Source organism: Uranotaenia lowii, chromosome 2, assembly GCF_029784155.1.
Source record: "Uranotaenia lowii strain MFRU-FL chromosome 2, ASM2978415v1, whole genome shotgun sequence".
NCBI classification, from domain to species: domain Eukaryota; kingdom Metazoa; phylum Arthropoda; class Insecta; order Diptera; family Culicidae; genus Uranotaenia; species Uranotaenia lowii.
In genome coordinates, this window is record NC_073692.1 from 97,057,711 (window position 1) to 97,082,473 (window position 24,763).

Genomic DNA, 24,763 nt, shown 5'->3' on the forward strand with positions numbered 1-24,763 from the left:
ATGATAATTTGGAAGTATCATGATAATTTGAAACATAGAAAACCAAATTAAAAAAAATTAACTAAAATTAAAATTTAATATAGATACAGATATAAGATTTAAGAAATAAAAACCAAATATCAGGTTATATTCAGAACCAAAATTCAGTGTCTTGAATCTAAATCATTATTTCAAATTAAGTTTTGAGAAACAAAATGTGAATCAAATTAAAAAAGAGATTCAAAGTTACAATCAGAGTCGTGTTGACATCTCTATGTCATTCGCGACTTATATCCACGATGAAGTTGGCGGACAGTCATTGAAAAACTTATCCGGTACAACTGTGATCGATCCTTACTCTTGGGCTCGAACTCACAGACATCGGCTCAGGAAGCAACTGACTTGCCAACTGAGCTATATCACAAGCCCGTCATGAAATTTTTATGAAAATGATTCTCATCAGGTAAAAAAAATTGTTATAAAATTGTTATTCTAAATATGACAAAAGTTTCATTCGATGCCCTCAAAGCCAAAAGAGTATAAGTGCAAAAAATATCGATTGAAAAAAATCAGAATAGAGATTAAATGTACGTCTCGGTGGTCGAGTGGTTAGCGTGGTAACATGGGTTCGGTTCCCATCTCGGTACTGGGTGTTAAATGTTAATCTTAAGTTGTCCACGTCATTCATTTAGTCTGTAAAGCATGTCTTTGAAAAACACAGAATCAGTTATCATTGAAAAAAGTCAGATAAGGAATCCAAATGAGTTTAGTACCTTAAACAAAGATCCTGAGTTTTCAAATTCAGAAAAACATTAAACTGAAGGAACAAAACAAGACTTGAAAATCTCAATTAGTTGAATCTGGACAAAGATAAGTTTAAAAACATTTCAATGTTAAGAGAATCGCTCAATGATATTAGCAACTCAACTAAGGAGTGTATTCGAAAAAAATGCAACACTTTGTTTTGTGAATAACTTAATACATGGATGGAAACTAATGCAAATTTTCAGCGAAACTATCTGGTAGTGTAATTTTTACATATACAAATTAACATATGCAATTTGTGATGTTCTGTCAATTGGTTTTTAAATAGCGTCCAATGAAGAAATTTATCGACTTTAATTTTTGCGCAACACTTTTTTTTTCAATTCAAGGATATTTTTATAGTTATAACAAATTTAGCCGATTGTCCTCCCTCGGCACAAAAATGGCATATTTGACTTTTGATCACTCCACCACCGTTTTTGCGTAATGGCACGATTCCATAAACTTGGGCTGCAACGTATTGGAGTGCTTTGTAGAGAAAAAGGTTGTTTTTTTTTTATTATCCCCGGAAAATACAGGTGAGTCTTTTTTTGTAAATTCTTTATTTGAAACGTAACAGGTGAGACTTGTCAACGAAAAGTGTCTGGTTGAAAACCTGCCAGGTGACCGGTTAATGATTCGTTTGTTGTTCATTATGAAATTTTTCTAAATATTTCCCCACAAGCAGTCCAAATATTTTGCACACGATTTGACCACCGTTTTTTGTTAATTTAACCGATGGGCAGCTTATCTACCTTGTAGAAGTGGAGTCAGCTCTATTTATAAGTCAGCTAGGCGAACCAATCAGAGAAATTTGACGTTTTTTTATTATTTCCTTTATTTATATTTTTGAATTTTGCTTGAAAAACCTCTCACATTCTTCTCACTTTATGGAGTCAATAATCATCAAGTTTTTTTCAATTTTCAGCTCATTATTGAGTTTTCTAGGACTTTTTCAACAATTTAACATATAAATTTTGGTCGAATAGTTGATTTCCAGCTGTCCTTGGGTCTCTCACTGGAACCTTTTTGGATTTTCCTCGATCTTGCCCAAAAAACTTTGTCAATTAATCTCAGATTTGGGCGCTATCTCAAAAACCACTTGACAGATTGTCACCAAATTTTATACACGTATAAATTACATTACTAGGTTGCTTCACTAATAATTTCATCAATTTTCATTCATGCATTCAAAAGTAATTCACAATACGAAGTGTTGCATTTTTTCGAATACACTTCTTATGAGATCCATTTAATAATAATTTGAGAATGTTCATTCGTAAAATGATATGCTGATAAAGGGTGATACGGTCAAAATTTGGTCAAGGGAAAACGCGTGTAAATCGGTGAAATCGTTTATTTAAAAAATCAAATTCAAGTCTAATTTGTAAAAAATTCAGGAAAAACATTTAGTTAGGCTTCCGCTTTTCCAAATTCGAATTGCCGGGCCTTACGCTTAACCTCTGCCATCAGATTTTGTACAGCCACCTTGTCCACCTTCTTCGCCGCAGAAAGCCAGTTTGTCTTGAACTGCTGCTCGTCCTTAGCAGTTTTTTTGGACAATAGCCCAGTAGGGGAACATGCCCTATTATGCGCCACCTAAGCGAATCGCTGATTTTCTATGTATTCCACGTACAAATTGTGTTAAAAATGGGTGTAATCGTTGAAGAAAAGTGTTTTCTACAAACTGCTATGACTTTTCATTACTCAAATTGCTATAGTTTCTTCAAAAACATGATTTTTAAAAACCATATTCAAAGCCACAGAACAAAACTGTGTTGCGAATACGCGCCGCTGTGTATTCAATACGCGCCTAGCAGCCGAACACACCCGAGAGCAGCCGAAGACCGAAAACACACCAATACTTACAGACACTTTGACTGAAAAGAAAATCAAAATGGACTAATAGAAATTCAACAAAAAATGAAAAATAGATTTTTTGGGCTGAATTAACGCTCAAAATATGGTTTTTGACTTTTTGTTCATTCTCAATGAAAATTGGCCTTTTTGAAAAATTAATGCTATTTTCAGCCTACTACGATTGGCGCGTTATAAAGAGCGCATGGGCCGTGATAGAAAATACCCATGAAAAGCATACCTTAGCGAGTTCAGTATGATTTTTTAGCATAACATCATATTTTAGATTCTCCTCTATCGATTTGTCAGAAAATATTGTCTTATTCGTTTTTCTCTGCTTGGTGACACCTTATCAAAAGTGTTTCAAAATTTAGATCGAAATGAAGAAAAACCTAAATTGTGAAATTATCACGCAACAGGGGCATTTTAAGGAAAAATTCATACTTGCCATGACCAATCACAGCATTTAGAACAAATTGGTAATATTTTGCAGGCTTAAAATGTTTCAGATTCTTCAAAACAAGAGTGGCGCGTATTAGCCACATGGGGCGTTATATGAACTTTTCCCCTATTTCTCGGACAAAAGGAAATATACGGCCGGCTCAAATGAAGTTTTCTATTGCGAGAGCTGGATCGATCGATGTGTAAGCTGTTTTCGGGTGTTCGTTGTTTGCACGGCAGCGCTACTACTTTTTATTGTTTCACGCATTTGAGTAACCGTCAACGTCCCTACTTCTTAAGCCATGCACATCAATTAGTGAACTGTATTTTTATTTCTCCATATTTCCCCCCCTTTTCTTTGCCAATTGATTTTGTGTTTCCTAATCTAATCTATCCGTCTATAATTTTCATTACTTTCATTTGAAATTCTTCCTATTAGAATGTATAATTCACCGAAATGCCATTAATCATTTAATTAAAAATCATAAACCAGCGGTGATAAACTGTTAACACAGAATTTATTTTCAAAAATAGGGAGAGGAAATTTACATACAGTTTTTTGTTCGTTTTGAAAGATATACAAATATACTGATGATCATAATATCCTGCTTTTAAACAACTGTTTATGATTTGGTACTAGTAAGGTATCATTTATTGGGCCTAAATTTGAAATACCTATACCAAAATTAATTTTTCCCAAAATTTCAATAATCTTTTCATTTTTTTTATTTTAAATCAAAGTTAATCATTTACAAAATTAAACCTATTAACGATAAAAAAAACATTCATATTCGTGTTATAAATATTTAAGACATTTTTACCCCACGTCTGCATCGTCAGCAGTACATTAGTTAGAACATTTTTTGTGTTTACTTGAAGTGTATGTGCAAAAGGCTTGCAAAACTGTTTGCAATGCTTGCCATTGGGCCTTATTCTGCGACGCGAATGAAGTGACTCGGAGTCACATTAGTCGTAGTCACATGACTCTAGTCGGGGTATTCCGAGAGGCGACTCACTCACGGTGACTAGTTCATTGCTTCGGAGGCGAATGAATAACAGATCTTCATTTTGACGTTGAACCAGGTTCATCGGGTTCATCATGCGAACTGTCAATCATCTAATGTATATTCAAAGAAGGTAGTATGATATTCAATTTCCTGCATGACGTCACATTCATGAAGAATTTTGAAATTGGCTACTTCTAAACTAAACTACATTAGGAATTATCTCAATACCAAAACCGAATATGTTGTTAACCCCAAAGTGGAATTCAAATTGTGATTTGTTCTAGTTCAGTTCAGTTTTTTTCTTTATTCGGATTCTCCATTTGAATCGAAAATCCAATAGATAGAACCGAAAATCAAAATAGCCAGAGAATTTCAAATTCGGATGGAAAATTCAAATCCAAAATTGTATTGTATATTTTCGTTTGTCTTATAAATTTTAAATTTCTTGTTTGTATTTGACGATAGAAACAGGGGACATTCTTTTTTTGAACGATTGCGGTACTATGTATGTGATCGAGATAAAAATGCTTACATGGGAGTTTTACAGGAGTGATAATTGGTTCCTGATTTGAAATTTAAAATCAGATGATAGAAAAAGTGGTCGTTTATGTTAACTTTGATATTTTTGCCATAAATTTATTTTTATGCCTCTGAAAAAGACGTAGATTCGTAGTCCTTTTTTTGACGGATGAACAATTTCAGTTTGAAAAACTTGAAAAAAAAGGATTGTGCATAAATAGTGTTGAGTATTAAATGCGATACATTTTCATTAAGTGACATTTTATAAACTTTAATAACAATCATAACTATACTTTTAGCCTTGCCTTAACATTCATTGTGCACACTACCAAGAAAATCTTTAAAATTACATCATATATGATGTAAAGAAAAAAAAGCACCACATATGATGGAACTTTCTGTGCGAGTTAAATATAACACGTCTGTAAATTTGACAGACGTATTGAAAGTGCTATCTTATCTTCAGATAACAATTACCCACTCACTCACCCGAAAATAGTTTCCGACCTGAATACTTGGCCAAAGTGTTGGGCTCAAAAACGGCAGGTCGCACCCGGAAGGTCAAAATACGGTTGTTGAACAACTTCCTCTTCCTGTTCCAGTTAACGACGGCCTTCAAAGTGTTGCAACCACAATGCTCTCGTTTACGGATGCTTTCGCAAGACAGCAGAACATGGAGTTTCATGTGGGTGTTGGATCCCGTTCCAGTTCCCGACGCATCCTTCACAGCTCTCAAAGCGAGTTTTCATTTTCATTCTTGCACTCACTCAAATAACTTTTTTTTTCTTTTATTGCTTCTCGCTACATTATTTTGCTAAGAGCAGCCAACTCCAAAGTTTTCCTCCAATTGATTTGTGGACGATCGAACGCCTGGAATTCCTCTGTAAGCTTACTGGCATATCCTTCAGACCATCAGATTGTTTGGCAAATTCCTGCCAGAACTTTCACGATAAGGGCATGGCACTGGCCGAAGGGATAGTTCGCTGGGGCACTTTTGAAGACGTTTCTGGTGTCTGTGGGGGAAAAGGAACGGTTAATATTGAAGGTTTTATATAATCACTTCAAATTTTATACTTACATCATATTCCTTTACGAATCAGTGCGGTTTTTCAAAATTAATCCGCAGCAGATTCCTCCTTCGTGATTGCCTTGATTGTTTGGTAAACAAAAACAACTTTTGTCTTTTTTGTACCGCGAAACGTCTTGGGCAGGTAAGAGTATCCAGGTACAGCTTCTGTAACTTAGGTAAGTCATCTTGGGGACCATATCGGAGGCAAAACAGTAACGAATGATCGGAGCGGGAATGTATATCAAATTCAGGACAATCCTGGGTGAAACGACAGCATTCTGCCATATCGAATTGATTGACTATGACACCAGACCGGTACATACACGCTCATTTTTTTTTTAACCATAAATGACTTTTTTTTAACCATTTTTTGGTTTTTCGATAGAACTGCCGTTATTGTTATTATTTAACCATAGTGTTCGGTTGAATTTCAAGCATTTTCTAAGTTCCGGTCTTGAACTTAGAAAATGGTTAAATTTCAAACGTTATCTGTTTGAAAAAAAGAGTTGCCATTATTAGACGCACAGTTTGCTTGATTGTTTTCTACGGCTGTAGGTCGATCTTAACTGAGTTTTTTTTATTATACAACTCCCGGAGGATTATTTGATCATACAATGGGTAAGTATCTACCAAAATGGACAATAGTGATTTGGATTTTAAATTATGTTTTCAACATCCCCCAAGTCCCACACGCCAATAACCTTCAAATTTTTTTTCTCAAACAGAACGAACGGTTGCAAAAATGTTATGACATCGTGATGGACCACAGGTGCTCTTAATGGCTAGCAAGTTCTAAGGAACTTAAATTTGCTCGGTTCGTGAATCCAGCCGGTTTAGACCCAAATTCTGACCCAAGCAACCGCACTGGTGATCCATTATACCAGTTTCAACTCAACTTTTTTTAGAGCTGGTATAAGGATTGATCCAAAACTGGTGAGATTTCGATACAATTTGACGCAATTTAAACCGTTTGACAGTTAATGGAACACGAATGCAGTTGCCAGTTTTTTCATTGGATCGGATCTAATTTCTCAATTCTTGTATAAATTAGACCCAAGAATAGACCACGGGTACAGGTGCCCTAAATTCTTTATTTAATGATTTGTAAATTCATAACAAGTTCATACATGAAGGTTTGTTGATGCTTTTAATTAAAGAAGTTTTTGAAAGAAAGCATTGAACAGTGCTTATCATCAAAGATCAAAATTGCGACCAGTTGATGTTTACATTTTTCAAAACAAAAACAAAAAGCTACCCTACCGTAATCTGTCTCAGGAAACACTGTATAGTAATCCCCGGTACGGTATCAGAGTGATGGTGACGAGTTAGCATTTTCACTTTGCTTCCGATTGCCGTGGAGATACTCTAACTGAGTTGACCATGTGTGACGAAACGGCATAATTAGTTTTTGCGTGTAGGACCAAAGGGCGAAACTTCAAAACCAAAACAAAAAGTAATAGTTGATACTAGTCGAAACCGATCCAGCTCGACAGCAGGATTCGTTTCGACCTGGTAGAAATCGGAAAGAGACAGGTGACCAACTGTCAAACCATTTCTTCTTGTTTCAACCAAGGTGTGTATACATAGGAGGTGTAACGATATGAGAAACTCCCGATTCAGCCATTTTGATTAGGCTACTATATGGAGTTCGTGGAGTTTGTTTACTAACAAAGCCCTCAGCTCGAACAAATTTTCCGATGTTTACTAACAAACTCACTGAACCTCACCGCGCTCTCCTCGCCTACTTATTGACAAAGAAAGACAGAGAACCTTGTGATCTAATAACCTTTGTTTTAACCTATTTCGACCAGAATTCATAAATTGTTGGTTCTTTCAGTTTTCGGTAATTAATAATTTCAAAAAGTTGAGTCTGATGTACGACAGTAACCTTCCCGAATAGGATTGTACCATGAAAAAACAATGAATTCCATGTTCACAAACCATATATTGTATGGTTTACACAATGTATATTATCGTCCAAGATACCGTGAATGCACATTCGAATTCATAGTTTTTGACCATACATTTCATCGTTTTGACGAAAATAACCATGAAAAAGGGGTATTGTTATGCAGCGTGACCATGAAAAAAATGGCGATTTTCCATACATTGAGAAGCCGAAAAATATAAAGTTCATGGTTTTAACAGCTTCCAATTTTTCATGGTAAAACCATGAAAATCCATGATTTTCATTGTTAAACCGCTGTAATAAAAATATTTGCTCATGGTGGGGTTTTTGTATTTATTTTTTGTTTTGTCATCATTTTCAGTTTTAACGAAATTAAAACGGTTGAATTCGTTTAAATTTATTTATTCAAAAAAAAAAAAATAACACTTTACTCACACTAATTGATTTGGACTAATTTGCTGGACCCGTCTCTCACAATCCGGCTTTCCGTAGCCGCTCCAGGCACCCACTCACTCGCAGTGTGTGATGGTTTTTTTTTACTAGAAATGATAAAAATAAACGAATCAACATTTGCCTCTTGGTAATTTCGATTTTTACTCACCATTGGGTCCACTTCAGAACACTTCGAATGAATTTCTCGAAAAACTACCGACCAACCTCGACCGACAAATGTGTAGAGGAAAAAAAACAGTACCGCGGACGTCAAATAATCCATACACGAAAAACTTGGAATGTTTGAATTTCTTAAATTATTCACGCTCGGATGTACTTTTAACCATGAAGTACATGGTCACAATTAAATTCATTGGATAATGAATGTGATACCATGGTTCTGTTCTATTCGGGTTGTTCTGCCAGTTTCCCAAAAGTGAGTAACTCTACAAGATAACCCAGATTAGGAAACGGAGTTAGCAGCGTGTAAATCAAATGGGTGTATGCGTCTGAGCGTGTAGGATCGAATCGTTGCATGGGCGCTGACATGTTTGATTTATGAAAGCAGAAAGTTGATGTTGAGAAAGTACGGAAGAATTTAGAGAGTTTTGAAGGAAATTACCGAGATTGTTGTCGATAAAGTGGAAGAGATTTGTTAGGAACAGTTCGGCAACCTGTAAGTAAATAAATTACAGCCAGTAGATTGAGTTTGTTGACAAATACTTACCACACATTACTTACCGTAGAATAGGGTTACCAGAGGTCGAAAACTGAAGATCCTGAAAGTTTCAAAGAATTAATAAAAATTGTATATACTTACCGTAAGTTGTGGAAATAATCTGAAAACAATTGAAGATTAATAGAAAATTTGTAATGTAGGATTCAGGCGTAGCTAGGAGAAATCAGTTTGGTGTTTTTTTTCGGATTGAACAGAGAGACTAAAAGTAAGATGAACCACAAACTGTATGTAATGAAAATTATTAATAAAAGGAATTTTATAGCTTTTAGTTATTCGCCAGAATTACTGCAGAGTTGTTTCTCCTGAAAGAAAACACCACAACAAACCTCATTTTCACTTTTTTTCATCTAAATAATTTCAGGTACATATATAGGTTGTACTGCGGCGATTCGACCATGAGCTTCGTAGTTTGGTTATACGATGACATTGAAGAAGACCTACCTACGGTTCGTCTGGAACGCCGATTAATAAGAGATCGTGCTAATCCTCTACAAATGCCTGACCACATGTACGTAAATAGTTTTATGAAGATGAGAAACACGTTGTAAATGACACTGTTTTTGATAGGTTTACTCGGTATTTTAGAGTTTCAAAGGCTCTATTCCACCATTTACTAAAATTTGTAGAGGCGAGCCTTGGATATGCTGTGGGCTCGGCATCCGTAAGTCCTGTGATTAAATTGTCAGCTACCCTTAGATTCCTGGCCGAAGGGAGTTATCAAAAAGGTACTGGCAACGACGTTTTCGTAGGAATGGCACAATCAACCTTCTCGAAAATGCTATCCCAAGTACTGGATGTGCTCGAACCAGGAATCTGCCGGAATGCTATACAATTTCCTAAAGAGGACACGGAGAAAAATGCGATAAAATTGGGATTTTTTCAAAAAACTGGATTTCCAGGTGTTATCGGCTGCGTGGATGGGACGCACATAAAAATCATTAAGCCATCACCGGATATACAGCATCTATATTACAATAGAAAAGGCTATCATAGTCTTAATGTGATGATTGTAGGTATACGTATATATATTTTTTCCTGTAATAACCTTTTTCATATTCAGGTATGTGATCATGAGATGATCATCCGGTACGTAGATGCGAATAATCCTGGATCAAACCATGACTCCTTCATATGGAATTCCAATCCGTTGGATGACCATTTGAAAAGCGCTCTTCAACGAGGTTGTCGTAACACTTGGCTTTTGGGTAGGACAATGACTTTTTTCTAATAAATTCGTAGTAATCTAATAAATCGTTTGATAATTTTCCAGGTGATGCTGGTTACCCATTAAAGCCGTACCTCATAACTCCGTTCCGCGTACCTAGCAGTTCTAACGTTTCCAGGTTCAATGAAGTCCACTCAAAAACTAGGTTGATAGTAGAGCGATCCATTGGGCAGCTTAAAAATGTTTTTCGCTGTCTCTTGGGAGCAAGGCAACTCCATTACAAACCGTCAAAAGCGACACAAATAGTCAACGTTTGCTGTGCGCTACACAATCTACGGATAAAGTACAATGTGGTTCAAGACATTGACCAAACATCACAAGAACCAGAAAACGAAGAAGAATTCATTGATTCCAGTAATGATTCGACTGCTGAAGGTGTAAGAGAAGAGATCATGAATTCAATGTTCTCACTTAGTAATTGATCAATAAGTGAATCGTTCCACCATTTGTTTAGTCCATTTGCGACATTAAAACTATTGAATGAATTACAATAAATGAAATGAATACCCGAATAAAAAAATACGGTTACCAAACAGTTACTGTAATAGTATCACAATTATTCAGGATAGCGTAAAAAAACTTTTAGATAATGATAACTGACATCGTAAAAAACATTCCACTAATTGTGAATTCCGAAACGACGGTCTCTTGAATATGGCGTTAAGTTATGTTACTGTTAAGAACTATTAAACCACTTGTATGGAAGAACTGTTCTGCAAGCAGTTGAGATAACGTTCAAAAACCAATCGGGGAAAACGTATTCTGGTCATCAAACTGTTTTCCTTAAAGTAATTTTTAAAGTAATCTGGTAACCAAACATTTCCAGTAAAGGTATAAAACGATTCGACAAAATGTTTCGTCCGAAGGTATGTATACGTTTATTGGAATCATATACGGGAACATGGCACGCACACATGTGCAAATTTGCATTCAGGGTTTTCGGATCATTTTATGAAACCATTTTTATTTGAGTTTTATTTGATTCTATGAATTCGTTTATTGTTGACTTACATGTAAATGTCCATCCGATTGGGTACATATCGGCTACAAATTTAACCGCCCATAATTCTGGTAAGGGGTCGACAACAAAGGTCCGGTCATAGGTGCTGCGAAAGGTTGCTATTGTTGTGCATGCTCAAGCGGGAGCTTTGCTTTCCTTCCCATTTGGGCGATGGATGTGAGCGAAAAATGGACTGGGTAGCAATCGACCTTTAAATTCACCCGTCTGGCATTGCGGATCCATCTGCATGTGACAGAAACCTCCAACGACGATCCCATCCGGCCATAGCGAAAAAGTGCTTGTCCTTCGGATCACGATTGTGCAGAGAACTGAAATTAAAAATTAAGCAGTCAATTAACAATAAGGGGTATAGATTAGACCATTAAAACTTACGGGAGCTTCCGGTAGCTTGCCGACTGCTGGGGGCTGGCTCCTTATCAACCTTCTTCCAGAGATACGGAAAAGTGGTAGTACTATAACCTGCAAAAGGAAATATTTTTCATACAGTAACTGTTGTTTATTCGTTTTATCGGAAGAAGTTTTCCGGCAGGTTTACATACCTTGACCGCGCAATCTATCCATGTTTCCATGAATCCAAACGCATGGAAAACAAAGGTTCCTTAACCGGGAGTTAACGGATGTTTCAATAAACATCCGGTGCGTCGATCTGGCACTTACTATTAGATAATTACCACTGCACTGGTGCCATAAGTGACAAAAGGTTGCGCACAGGGCGACTACAGCTGGTTGGGCCATAACCGCCGTCGTTAAATCGGAAGATTAGAAGGAAAATTACCCGATTTACCACAAATCACAAATTTCGCGCGAACAACACAAACAAACTAATCAGTGATGCCAGATTCACCGAATTTTCAAATTTTTATTATTTTTCTGGCCCAATACTTATTTACAATCTAGTTAAATATTTGTTTTAATTTCTCTGTGTCATTTGTGATGAATGTAATAGTTTTCAATGTACGAAAATTATGCGTATAAATGTTCTATATGATTTTGAGCGTAAATCCAAAACTTGATCAAGATTTCAAATAGTCGAAATATTTAAGTATAATTGTGAAATTCGTAGTTTATTTCAAAATCAATTCCAATGATCATCACGGTATGATTTTCATATAGCCAAAAACGAAATGACAACATAGAAATCATTACGCGTTCTGATTTTTTTATTTACAAATGAACGTTTTTGAATTCCACTTGGCACCTCTTCTCTGCTTTGACGTGAATGTGTCAAAATGCATGAACGCTTCGGGTAATGGTTCGAGATCAATTTCACGCTTTTTAAAAAATTGAACAGGAATATTCCACATCCATAATTCACGTTATCTGGTAATGTAATTTTTAACATTAATGTGAAAGTACCGTTTTAATCGTTTCAGAGCTAAAGTTTGATGGAATAGTAACGTGTACAGAAATAATCACTATTTCAACAACCGTTGGTGTATCATATTGACTGTTCGAGTTATGATTTTTTCGTATGCGGGTACCGAAACCTTTAGTTGAAAACAAATTTATTATTAAGAATCAATTGTCCAGAGTCATCATTTGACCTAATCTTGCATAGATTTTTGTTTTAAAAAATCCAGTTTTTCTTTCTTATACCTCAACATTTCCATCTTCAACTCCAATTTTTCTTTTTTATGTTGTTCGATACGAAGCATATGCTCATGTTTTCTTTTTATATGTTTTTGTTGTAGTTTCAGTTGCTCCTCCTTAAGATAGAAAGTTTTTCTTGAGTATCTACATATTTGCTCAGCGGATTCCTTGATACCCTCCAGGCACCCTACCTGAAGGCGCAAAAGCTCCACTGCTTCCTTTGGAACCTGCTTTTTCGAGGAGGATGGCGTTGAGGCTGCCTGTGGAGTATCGAGGATAGGTTGGTCACTCTCAACCTCCATGCTGGCTTCCTCATCTAAACAGGCTCCTTCAGTCAAACCGAACACTGTTCCTAAAGGACAAACAAGGGTTTTAAATATTTGGATGAACTGTATCTACGCGTTTGATCCTTACCACCATGGCAAACAGCTTTTTCCAATGACAAAAGTCCAACAACTGCTTCCTCGCAAGCCGTTAATGGAGTGCTGTTGTTCGGGCCTCCTCCAGTCGCATTTAAATCCTTTTTGTTCTTGAGCAGTTTAGATTTGGTCTTTAGTTTAAAGTCTGCCCAAACCTGAAAATAATAACGAAAATTAAACTTGATTTCATTTCGAAACTCCTTCAAACAACAAAGTGCCTCGATCCGATGCATAGCAATACATTTACAGAGGGAAAAAAGTTTATATGGACGACGCCTTTTCTGACGTTTGATTCAAAATTTGAATACATACATACATACATACATACATACATACATACATACATAGTAATTTTACTATTTAAATCAAGCTCCTCGCTCCTCCTAATCTTTATCATAACACATACTAGTTTCATCATGAAACATATTAATTTTACTAGGGACGAAGTAAAACAATGCATCATTTCATTGACAATTTTACTAAACCGCAGTCGAATTTACTATGCGCAGCCAAATTGAGCACATGGTAAAATAGCTATGCGTAAGGTATTATAAACAACAAAACATATTTGACTCAAAAATATGGTCGCCTGTTGTTCGTTTAAACCACGGATTTAGTAATATTACTATGCTTTTTTTTTGTGTGTACCTGAGTTGGAACAGAGTGACATTTTCATTCGTTTTAAACGCTTTTTGCATAATGTGTGAAACGCACACATTTCATTTCCTTAAACGATATTTCCCATTAATGCGCTGTAGTACCTTCACACATTTAATGTGTTGGTCTACTTATTTCTGAAATGTGTAAAATTCCACACACTAATGTGTGAAATGATTTGTCAGTGAAACTTGCAGGCGTAACTGATGGAATCAAAAACAAAAAAGGGTTAAACTCGAAAATATTTAAAATTAGGTTAAGCATTTTTTTATTACCTCAATTTCCATTTATTCCAATTGGAATTCTGTGGTTTTTAATTCCTATTCGGAATTTCAAATAATAAAAAGAAAGGATTTAAAATTTAAAATTTATTTTTATTCAACAATAAATGAAACACGGTCAAAAACTGGTTCACTTCAATCGAACTATCTGGTTTCAATTTTTGTGGACCTGACCGCTGAATACGGAGCGGTGTCATCTTGCAAAGCTTTCACCTCGGTTAAGGCATCTAGGGACTTGGAAAACCCGTGGTCCTGTAAAATTACAAGCACTTATTGAAAATCTTCAATATTCACTTTTTAATTAACATACACTTACCATACATTGTCCTGAATCTTCCTAACTAAGCTAACTGTGATCCACATTTTCACCAGCCACCAGCCCAACTTGAATCGATTTTTCATTTTAAATTCTTCTTGCTCAATGCAAAAAACCTTCTAAGTTCGAGGTTTTTATTTTAATAAATTATTCCTTTTCATTGAAAACATTTTTCTTTGGTTGAAATAAATATAAATATGCAATTGAACAAATTTCTTTTGATTCAAAGAATTTGTTTCAAATAAAAGTCCAAAATTATTCGATTCAAAAAACTAATTCCTTCTTTCAAAAATTATTCATTTCAATCAGAACGATAATTCATTGATTCAAATAAAACAAGAGTTAGATTTAAAAAAAAATTAGTGCTTTGAATCAAATTCAGTTTTCTTTATTTTAATAATCCAAGTTTTCTCTGTGTGCATTTCGCGATTTTCTTGAATAAAAAGTGGTAGATTTTTAAATAGGATTTGATTCAATGTTCCGAAAGTTCAAACAAACGCGTTTTTCTCGTTTCGATCTAAATGCTAGTTCCGCCCTTATGAAATATTATGCTGGCCATGTGCAAATTTTCATCTCAAGCCAATGCATTTTATAAACTTTTGTAAATAAAGATATAGATTAAAAATTACCTTCTGCCACTCAGCAGCGGTTCTCGTTGGAGGGCCCAAACTATTAAGCGCTTCTGTTGTGTCTGCCCAAATTACGTGGAAATTTTGTCTGCTTACATTTGTCGCCTCGGCATATTTTAGCCCCTTGGCTACCGATGGATTCAACTCCATCCGCCGAACCAATTCAGCGAATTGGAGCTGGTTTGTGATTCGTAGCCTAAAAAACGAAATAAATTAATAAGACGAAATTAAAATTAAAACAACTTACTTTTTGGGCTCCATTTTCACACTTTCAAATAATTACTTTGAATCAGGGGTGCCAGGTGTATTGATTATCCAACAATTGTATTGATTAAAAAAAAAACAAGACAGTTTATGAGCTCCTGTTTTCAAGACCTTCCAAACTTAGCATACTTCACTATCGCTTTTTATATAGCAATTTGATTCATACTATATGGAAGAACAAATCCTTAAACGAAGAGTTTCATTGTACACTTCTCTAGAGACTTTTAGGTTGCATCACGGAGAATAAAACGTTAAGTTAAAACTATTTTTTCGGCTGGTAAATCCAATTATAAAAGTGTATTTAACTTAATTAGAACTACGAAAAATTTAAATATCTGTATAGTTGATTTTTTTCGAATTAGGTGGATTTTATCACGCATTTGAGTTTTCTAGCCTGACAGTGTAGAAAATACTGCACGTAGATCTGAAAAAGAAGAAGTGTGCCCTCAGCAAAAAAAATCGCGGCTAATTTCTAAAAAACCAGCCTTGATCGGGGATTGCGATTCCAGCGTGCGGGAAAAAGTTATCCGAGGCCGTCTCAACTGTGTCAATAAGCGAATAAGACCAGGGGAACGTTATCCCGGTGTGTGTTACCACTCTCCGGCTGCCCGCAAAGCCGTTTCGATACCCAGGCACCCAAAATCGAGATGAAACCATCCAAGAAAATAGGCCACAGCAAACGGCCGGTGCCCCCAATGGAAAAGAAAACGTCGGTTCTACTCGGGGCTGCCGTCTTACCCCGAGGCCACCTCCTTCCTTATCATTCCCAGCAAGAAAAGGCATCATCAAGATTTTTTTCTGTTACCCGGAGGAAACGAAATTCGGCTCGTCGAACATCGGAAAGTATTGCTTGCCTACTCATCAAAAAAGGCAACGGGTAATCTTTGAAAATTTACAATTTTTGTTTGTTCTCAGCGAATTTTAATCTAGTTTTTCCCCTTTATGTCTAGGCCATGAGCTTTTTGATTCTGCCGCTGAGATTGGTGGACTTTCCGGCAAGGCAGATATCAGCAGTTTGCGAGCAGGAAGAACCGTTTTCGAATCGAAGCAAGTTCTCCGTAGCTATTACACAATTTCATCAGGAACGTTGCTAGTTAGCGGTCAGTGACGACAATTGTGCTGGTTAGGAAGAGGTTTTAAAAAAAGATGATCGAATCACTTTTTCTTTTTTTAATTTCAGCTGCCGGAACCCGGAATTTTGCCACTGGGATCGATTGACAGCAGACCACAGCGGATTCCTATATGGTCCCCCTGCGAAAAGAGCCACTGCCCACCGAAAAGCAGGAAACATTAGATGCCCGTTCGCCGTATAACAAAAAAAAAATGCGCAGGTAATATTTACAAGTTTTGTTTATTCTAAGTTATTACAATATACTTTTTTCCCTGGCAGCTTTCTTTCGTCCTACCTCTTGTCGCTGAGATCGGTGGGTTTTCCGGCTGGGCAGTCTTCAGCAGCAGCAGGATAAGTGGATCGAAGTGTTATTGTTTTCCTGTTCGGAGGGTGAACGAGTCAGAAATAAAAATGTATAATTGTGAAATCAAATAAATAACAAAATGTAATATAAATGGAATAAAAGCTAGAACCGACTAGAAAGCAACAATAAACATGATGACCTCTGAAATAAACATTTTTTGAATCTACAATATCTATAGTTAATCTCATAAAATTAATCATAGTTATATAATTGAATCTATTCTATTTAAAGTTAAATCAACTATACCAGTACAGTTGAACTTACTATATTTATTGTTGAATGCGCAACATTAATTATACGATTACAGTTGAATCTATCATATTTATAGTTGAATGGGTAAAATCAATCACACAACTATCGTAAGATCTATTATATGTACTGTTGAACGCAAAATATTAATCAGATGATATATTATATATATAGTTGAAAATTTCAGATTTATAGTAAGCCGAGAAGCAATCAGAAATATAATTGAATATAGGCGGAATATAGTTGGGAAAACTATACTTTTTTCTCCGTGATCTTTTTAAGTCATTGTACAGATTGACCACTACACAGAACCATAGAAAAACCATACATCATAATGTTCGACAAAAATTTCCAATTCCATGGAATTTTAGGTTGTTCTGTTGTTTATCTCTTAAGATTTTTGTTATTTATAAACTCTATAGATTTTTATTATTTTATAATTTTTGCATTTATATATATTTAACGCATAACATCATTGACCAAACAATATACATGAAAAACATTCCGGAACTGGCTGTTTTGAATTGCTTGATTATAGTCTGTATCTGAGTTATTTTTCGGTTGAAATTTAAATAACATTGGCTGCATCATGAATATACTCCAGTGACACAAGAAGGAGTTCAATTTTTTCGGTTTTGTCAATAGTAACTTAAATATTAGTTTTCTCGAAAATATTAAGTAATTTAAATTTTAAAATTAATGAAATTAATAAAAACTGTTAAGGAAAGATTTCGATGATTATTTTACTATAAAAATTAAATCACAAGCTCAGTTTATAATTATTATAACTAACACATGTGCAAGCGCTAGAATCTCGTACCTTAGAAATCAGGCTATCTTATTGGATTGACATTATTTCGAAATTCATCAGAGATGAATTTTGCCTAAGATGCGTACATACTCAGGTGATGCAAATCTGATCGTTTTTTTGCAAAATTATGTAAATTAAATTCAACATTTTTAGAACAGTCGTGTTTTGATTTGTTTGCTTATTTTTTTATTGTGTTTCAAATGATTGAAAATGTATGTTTCGATATTAAAAAAAGGATCTTTTGTCTGTTTTGGTTGCCACAAAATTTAAACATAAAAATATGCATCACCTTCTCTTGTATTTCATTTGGATTAATCACTGAATTCATTCTAAATACGAGAATAATTCATCCGACCTGTCAAAAAACGTTAGCGAAAACCAAATTGGAGGCCTCAAGACAGGTAATTTTGTAAAATTGATTTGACTTTATGTTTTTCATGCTCATTTTATTTCAGAACGCAATGGCTGGTACCCTGTATACTTATCCGGATAACTTCTGCGCCTACAAGGCCCTGATTGCGGCCCAGTTCTCTGGTTTCGCCAAATTTCGTGTTCTGCGAAACGAACAAGAGTGCCGACTTCTTGAAGAAGTTCCCACTTCGAAAGGTTCCGGCTTTCGAAACCGCCGATGGAAAGTACCTGACCGAGAGCAACGCTATCACGTATTACTTTTCGAACGAGCAGCTGCGGTTCTGTCGTTCCTGTCGCTGCTGCCAGCAGTGCATGCCCGGGATTTCCCGTTCATCCAGTTCCAGAAGAGCAACGAATCATCCAGTTCCAGAAGAACAACGTGGAACGTGCTAAGCAGGATCTGAAGGCTGCCCTCAAGCCCTTTGATCCATCAAACCTTCCTAGTAGGCGAGCGTTTGACTCTGACCGACATCGTTTTCGCCACACTGCACAATGCCATGAATATGTGCTGGATCCATCGTTACGGGCACCATTCGGTAGTGTGACCAGTTGGTTCACGACCGTACTGAATCAGCCTCAGGTTGAGGCAGTTGTTAAAAACTTAACGCTTTGTGCCAAGGCAGCGGAAGTCGACCTAAAGAAGTTTGCGAGTTCCAGAGCAAGACGCTGGAGGTGCGGTTGCTTAACATGATGAACCCAAGGAAAAGAAGGAAGAGAAACCGGCCCAGGCCAAGAAGGAACCAGAACCCGTAGAGGAAATTCATCAAACAATCATTTCTCTTAGATTCTCTGTCGGAGGGAACTTTCAACTTCGACGACTTCAAACGGTGTTATTCCAACGAGGATGAAGCCAAGTCCATTCCTTACTTTTGGGAGAAAATTCGATATGGAGAATTACTGACTGACCATGGTATTCATGAGCTGCAACAAGATCTCCAGCATGTATTTGGACAAGATGCGGCGATTTGACAAGATGCGTTAAATGTAGAACAATGAAATAAAAAACGTAATTATAATCATATTATTATAATCATATTATTTTGAGTCACCAACAAAATTCGAATCTCCTCAATCGTTGGACAAATGACAGCTTAGACCAATAAAATCAGATGAGAAATTTTTTTCTTGAGCGGCATGGGCTCGGTTGAGGCATGATAAATCTTAAAAAAAAAGTTTTTTCAACGTTGGTCAATGTTCAGGCACATATTTTCAACGAATCTTCACACATTTTCAGAAATGTTTAAAATTGCATAAAGGTGAAATCAGCTCAGGTTTTTTTTACTGAATTTTGTTGAATAGAAATGATTCTCGAAATTTCTTTATAAACATTGTTCAAAAAGAATTCCTTTTTAAAACAACATATTTTTAAAATCCATAAAATATTTGCCTCTAAAATTCGATTTATATATAAAAAAAAAAGATTTAAACTAAGAAAATAAACCTTTGTTGTATTTTTTCAAAACATTTTTCATCTAAAAACATTTACTTTAAAGTTTCTGTAAACAATTTCATTAAAATTTTGTCATATTGAAAATTTTAGTTTTTATTTCTTCCAAGTCACCTGCGGAATAGGTTACGACTTCAAAAGTCACTTGGCACCGACTTGAGTCACGCCATTCGCCTCTGAGAATACGGTGACAGTAAAAAAAGTTCATTCAAGTCACCTAAAGTTCATTCAAGTCACGCCATTCGCCTGCTAGAATACGGTGACTCTAAAAAACCAAGTCACTTCACGTCACTCGCCTCGCAGAATAAGGCCCATTATGAAAATTCGCAACTTTGATAATTGATTTGTTAGTTCTAAAACAAAGAATTGGTAATCGTAGGTCAAAAAATGCAACATCGTGGCTAAAATTGTCCTACTTTTGGAGCCATCAGAAATTTTCCAGGTTTTCCTCGGATTTTCTTATATTTTAGAAAACATAGGTAGTTAAGTTCATATTCATCAGAGCGTTTGTGGTTTGCCTAAAAAATTTGGCTTGGACAGTTATAAAACATGATTTTTCCTTATTCACTTTTATTTCTTACTAGCTGATCCCATACGAACTCCGTTTCGCTTTCAATTTAGAATACGTCATGAATAGTTTGAATGAATGTCAATTTACAGGCATTTTCCAGATGCAATTCCGAGTGTATTTTTAAGCAATAATTGCAATAATGTTTATGTGCGTTCACTTTTTCTGTCGTTTGCTACTAAATTTGAAATCAGGAATCCATGGACCGTGCCAAAATCCCCCGTTTATGAATTTTCGTTTCGATGCGATACAAACTCACGTGATTTTTGCAAAGCAAATTTGACAGTTAATATGACCCCCTTTTTTGTCGTTTGATAAAAATATTGAAATCAGAAATCAATTGACCGTCCCAACCCCAATAAACCGTGTAGAAATTTCGACTCCATCGTTGCAGATCGGTGGCCTCTTTTCCGAACTTTCATCCTTGAAATCGATTGCCCTTCCTTCAAAACTCCCGTGTGCAAATTTTCAAACCGATCCATTGCATAATAACGTCAATATCGCAAAAAAAAAACAGTGAATAGTTAATAGTTAATATAGTCCTCCTTGGCCGACTCCTGATTCAAAGTTGTATAATTTGAATCAATTGTTCGTCCTTAATTATTTATATGTACAAATTTTCATCTCAACCCAATGTAATATGGATGACCCCTTTTTCCGGTCCCTTACATAAAATTTTATACCTGAAATGATTTGCACACCATTCAAAATTCTCGTGTACAAATTTTCACCTCATAATAACGTCAATATCGCAAAAAAAAGCGAACAGTCAAAATGGGGGGTTCTCCCTGACTGACTTGCCCCTTATACAAAATTGAATATTGGCAATCCGAACGCAAATTTTCTTTTTAATCCGATGAATAATAACGTCAATTTCACATAAATATTGAAAAGTTGATATGGACGACTCTTTTTGCCGACCCCTGACACTGTATTCGATACCTGGAATCAATTGCTTGTCATTCGAAACTCTTGTGTACCAATTTTCATCTGAATCCGATGTATAATAACGTCAGTATTACAAAAATAGCGAACAGTGAATATGGACGACCCCTTTGGCTGGCCCCTTACACAAAATTTGATATCGGCAATCGATTGTCCACCTCTAAAACCATCCGAGCGCAAATTTTTATCTTAATCCGATGAACACTAACGTCAATATCACAAAAATATTGAAAAGTTAATACGGACGACCCCTTTTGCCGACCCCTGACCCAAAATTCTATACCTAAAATCGATTTCCCTTCTCTCAAAACCCCCATGTGCAAATTTCATCACGATCCGACAAAAAATAACGTGATAAACGCGAAAACAATATTTGTCTTGTATGGACGGCCCTCTTCAAAAGGGGTCATCCGAAAATATGAAAACATTTTTCATCATTCCTGGTCCTAATGAGCAATCATGCCAAATTTCAGCTCTCTAGCTCTTAAGACGGATGAGTCTATAGAGGACAAACAATCAAACAAACAAACAAACAAACAAACAAACATACAGAAATTGCTTTTTATATATATAGATTAGACTGGCCCAAATTTGTATGGGATGATTTTTACAACATTTTTTTCAACGTGGCCCCCTAGATTGGTGCATTTAGGTGAAAAAATGACTTTCTGAAAGTTTCAGGTCATTTGGCAGAAACACGAGCTGGCGCAAAGGACTTGAAATTTGTATGGATATTTTCGGCAAAATATATGAAAAATCGACATACTTTCACTCTAAGTGTTCTATAATACGTTTCCAGTGTGCTAGAAAACTCAGAATTTCAGGAATTGTAGTTCAAACAATGACAAACAAGTTTGTAGAAGATTGTGACGCGATACGAGTTGACTGTGATGAGTTATCTGCAATTGAATGTGTGATTTTTTTCGCATTTCATCGATATATCGCGAACGGTGTATAAGTGGACTATTAGTACAAACTTGATCGCATTGTCACACAATGAGAATAACAAATAGAAAGTTTGTGTCCTCGGCAAAGTCTGAATGCCCCGCGATAATGTTTGTAAGAGCTTTTCTCGCAACTTTTCCGAGGACACTAACTTTTTATTTGTTATTCTCATTGTGTGACGATGCGATTAAGTCAGTGCGATTATTAGCCCATACACCGTTCACGCTACATCAAAGAAGTGCGAAAAAAATCACACATTCAAATGCGGATAACTCATCACAGTCAACTCGTATCGCGTCACAATCTTCTACAAACTTCTTTGCCATTGTTTGAACTACAATTCCTGAAATTCTGAGCTTTCTAGCATGCTGAAAACATATTTTAGAACACAAAGAGTGAAAGTATGTCGATTTTCCATACATTTTGCCGAAAATATCCATACAAATTTCAAGTCCTTTGCGCCAGCTCGTGCTTCTACCGAATGACCTGAAACTTTCAGAAAGTCATTTTTTTACCTAAATGCACGAATCTAGGGGGTGCCGCGTGGAATATACGGAATTTTTTTGTTATGGGCCAGTCTAATATAGATAATGCCCCCTACTAATTGAGCTGTCTGTTCTACCACTAAAGAAAATGCAGGGTGAAGCAGACTCTACGCGCCTATTAAGCAAAATACTGATTTCATCAAATATTTCATGGAATATGTGTTTGAAAACTATATACACATAAGCAGGTATCTGTTTAATGTACATTGGAGTAATTTTTATGTGTAAATCTCCTTTGGTTTTTTAGAAAACGATTTTTATTAAAACCGTTGTCTGAATAGAAGAAACTAAAACCCTTCGTGCTTAATGCGGCTGTTTCTGTTTTAAGCGAAATATCAGTTTTCTGGCTATATTTTCAAAAAAATAGTTGAAAATGCTTGGTACTGAAAACTCGCATACTACAAAGCTGTAGTTTTATAAAAAAAAAACTATTTCTTTTATAATTTTATGAAAAAAAAACTTAGGTCAAAGTATAGATTGTCATATCATGAAGTCAGTTCACCAAAGGAAAACGTTATCAAATCTGTTTTGAGATCTTAATCAAAATCAAATCAAAATAAAAATCAAAAATTTATTCTATTTAACTTGTTTTTTGGGATTGAGGCATTTCACAAACATTATGACCCCATCAAGGCAAAAACGCTTTCTTATTCCATCTTTCAATAACTATTAAGCGTTCATCAAATCATTGTATATTTTTAAGTTAATTTGAATAAGAAACAAAAACCGCCAAAGTTTTTGTTTTGGGCTTCTTTACACAAAATTTTAAAATGTCAAAATATTTCATCAAAAAGTATCAGACCCTTATATGATTTTTTTTGAGTATGTAAATTCATAAAAAATGTTCATGCCTTATGTTCCCCTAAGGCATGAAACAAATTCTTACCCTACTTAACCTTACCTAAAAATGCATTTGATATAAGGTTGCCAGAATTTTTTCAGCATGCATCCTAACATATGATATGAAAATTGAATACCAAAAATCCAATATCAATATCCGGGCAAAATTGCTCAAAACCAAAAAATTACTAAGCAAAACTAAAAAAAAAATTATCGAAAGATTTTTAATCGTATTTAAGGCTTCCATAACACCTTTGTAATAATTTTTATAAAACTTGCTTATAAAATTTCGTTTTAGAGCCATAAACAATCAATTTTTACAACAAATTGTTTTGTTTTTTTTTTTTTATTTGCCAAATTCTGAATAAAAACGGGCAAAATCCGGGCAATTTGCAATGAAATCCGGGCAACCGGGCCGGGCCGGAATGTTTCCAAATTTTATATCAAATATCCGGATAAAACCGGGCAATCTGGCAACGTTAATTTCTTAGATATGTTGTTTTATCAGCCATTTTGTTCAAACAACTGTAGACGCATGTAACCCGCTAAGTGCCCTAAATTTTTAAAACGTTAAACATTTTATCAGATCTAAAGGTTTCTTCATTGGAGCAAGGGATGCCAGGTGTTTATGATAACTAAATCAAGGCAACTTCGAAAAAAAAGTTTGTGAATGTCTGTGATTATTTTTGAAAATTAAGTTTTTATGAACGATCAGTGAAATTTCAATACATACAAACAAGATTTCTTGTACAATCTGGAAAAATTGGATAATTTTTAATACATTAATATACATTTCTACATTACATTTTGAATGTCTGTAAAATCTGTATACTCTGATCAAAAATCAGAGCAAAATCTGTGTCTGACGTTTAACTGACAAATCACGGCACCTGGCAACCCTGGGGCAACAAATTTTGAATTCGTAAGGAAACTATTTAATATCAAAATCACCAGAACTCAAAGTTCAAAACGATTTGTTTTCGAAGGTGATGGAAAGTATTAGAGAAACATGAGGTATCAAAGAAAGAAAAAACATAAGCCGTAAATATTATGAATTTTTCGAAAAGATACAACGGCTCACCGGCAGGACCTGAACCCGCAATCTCTCTTGTTTCTCTATTACCACCCATTGACTCCGGATTTTAGCCGAGCGAGCACATAGTCTGTTAGTGGGATTAGAGAGATCAATAGTGGGAAAGATCACATGCGGGATATACATGGTGTTTCGATGGAAGGTAGAGCTGTTGATCGGTGGAGCTCTACGTGTACGCTCGTGTCGGTCGATTCCATCACGTTCACCATGGTGAAATTGGCTAACGCGCCGTTGTACTGAAGCGGAGATTGCGGGCTCGGGTCCTGCCGGTGAGCC

General features: G+C 35.6%; 4 protein-coding genes and 1 pseudogene across 4 annotated transcripts in view; 3 read left to right on the forward strand and 2 right to left on the reverse strand.

Moving 5' to 3' along the window:
* LOC129741703 (probable G-protein coupled receptor 158) overlaps positions 1 to 24,763 on the forward strand; it is a 351,812-nt gene that overhangs the window by 56,912 nt on the left and 270,137 nt on the right. The window lies entirely within an intron of this gene.
* On the forward strand, positions 9,152 to 10,403 carry LOC129741701 (putative nuclease HARBI1). The gene is made up of 4 exons (XM_055733447.1): positions 9,152 to 9,264; positions 9,324 to 9,765; positions 9,817 to 9,961; positions 10,027 to 10,403. Exons 1-4 carry the CDS (start codon positions 9,152 to 9,154, stop codon positions 10,401 to 10,403), a joined length of 1,077 nt encoding a protein of 358 aa, XP_055589422.1.
* On the reverse strand, positions 10,608 to 11,818 carry LOC129745837 (uncharacterized). Its single transcript, XM_055739198.1, has 3 exons — positions 11,542 to 11,818; positions 11,375 to 11,461; positions 10,608 to 11,310 (listed from the first exon to the last, which is right to left on the reverse strand). Exons 1-3 carry the CDS (start codon positions 11,735 to 11,737, stop codon positions 11,117 to 11,119), a joined length of 477 nt encoding a protein of 158 aa, XP_055595173.1. The 5' UTR covers positions 11,738 to 11,818; the 3' UTR covers positions 10,608 to 11,116.
* LOC129741702 (uncharacterized) lies at positions 12,547 to 15,155 on the reverse strand. Its single transcript, XM_055733448.1, has 4 exons — positions 15,142 to 15,155; positions 14,895 to 15,090; positions 13,007 to 13,166; positions 12,547 to 12,944 (listed from the first exon to the last, which is right to left on the reverse strand). Exons 1-4 carry the CDS (start codon positions 15,153 to 15,155, stop codon positions 12,547 to 12,549), a joined length of 768 nt encoding a protein of 255 aa, XP_055589423.1.
* On the forward strand, positions 18,155 to 19,384 carry LOC129745836 (elongation factor 1-gamma-like; annotated as a pseudogene).

Bases quoted from the DNA above. Each gene is read 5' to 3' on its own strand.
- LOC129741701 (XM_055733447.1), top strand. From the start codon at position 9,152: ATGAGCTTCGTAGTTTGGTTATACGATGACATTGAAGAAGACCTACCT. The intron at 9,265-9,323 runs GTACGTAAATAG...TGTTTTTGATAG, and splicing joins CTACAAATGCCTGACCACAT to GTTTACTCGGTATTTTAGAG. The intron at 9,766-9,816 runs GTAGGTATACGT...TTTCATATTCAG, and splicing joins ATAGTCTTAATGTGATGATT to GTATGTGATCATGAGATGAT.
- LOC129745837 (XM_055739198.1), bottom strand. From the start codon at position 11,737: ATGGCCCAACCAGCTGTAGTCGCCCTGTGCGCAACCTTTTGTCACTTA. The intron at 11,462-11,541 runs GTATGTAAACCT...TTCCTTTTGCAG, and splicing joins GGATAGATTGCGCGGTCAAG to GTTATAGTACTACCACTTTT. The intron at 11,311-11,374 runs GTAAGTTTTAAT...TTTTAATTTCAG, and splicing joins GCAAGCTACCGGAAGCTCCC to TTCTCTGCACAATCGTGATC.
- LOC129741702 (XM_055733448.1), bottom strand. The intron at 13,167-14,894 runs GTAATTTTTAAT...TATTATTTTCAG, and splicing joins CCGCTGCTGAGTGGCAGAAG to GTTTGGGCAGACTTTAAACT. The intron at 12,945-13,006 runs GTAAGGATCAAA...TTTGTCCTTTAG, and splicing joins AAAAGCTGTTTGCCATGGTG to GAACAGTGTTCGGTTTGACT.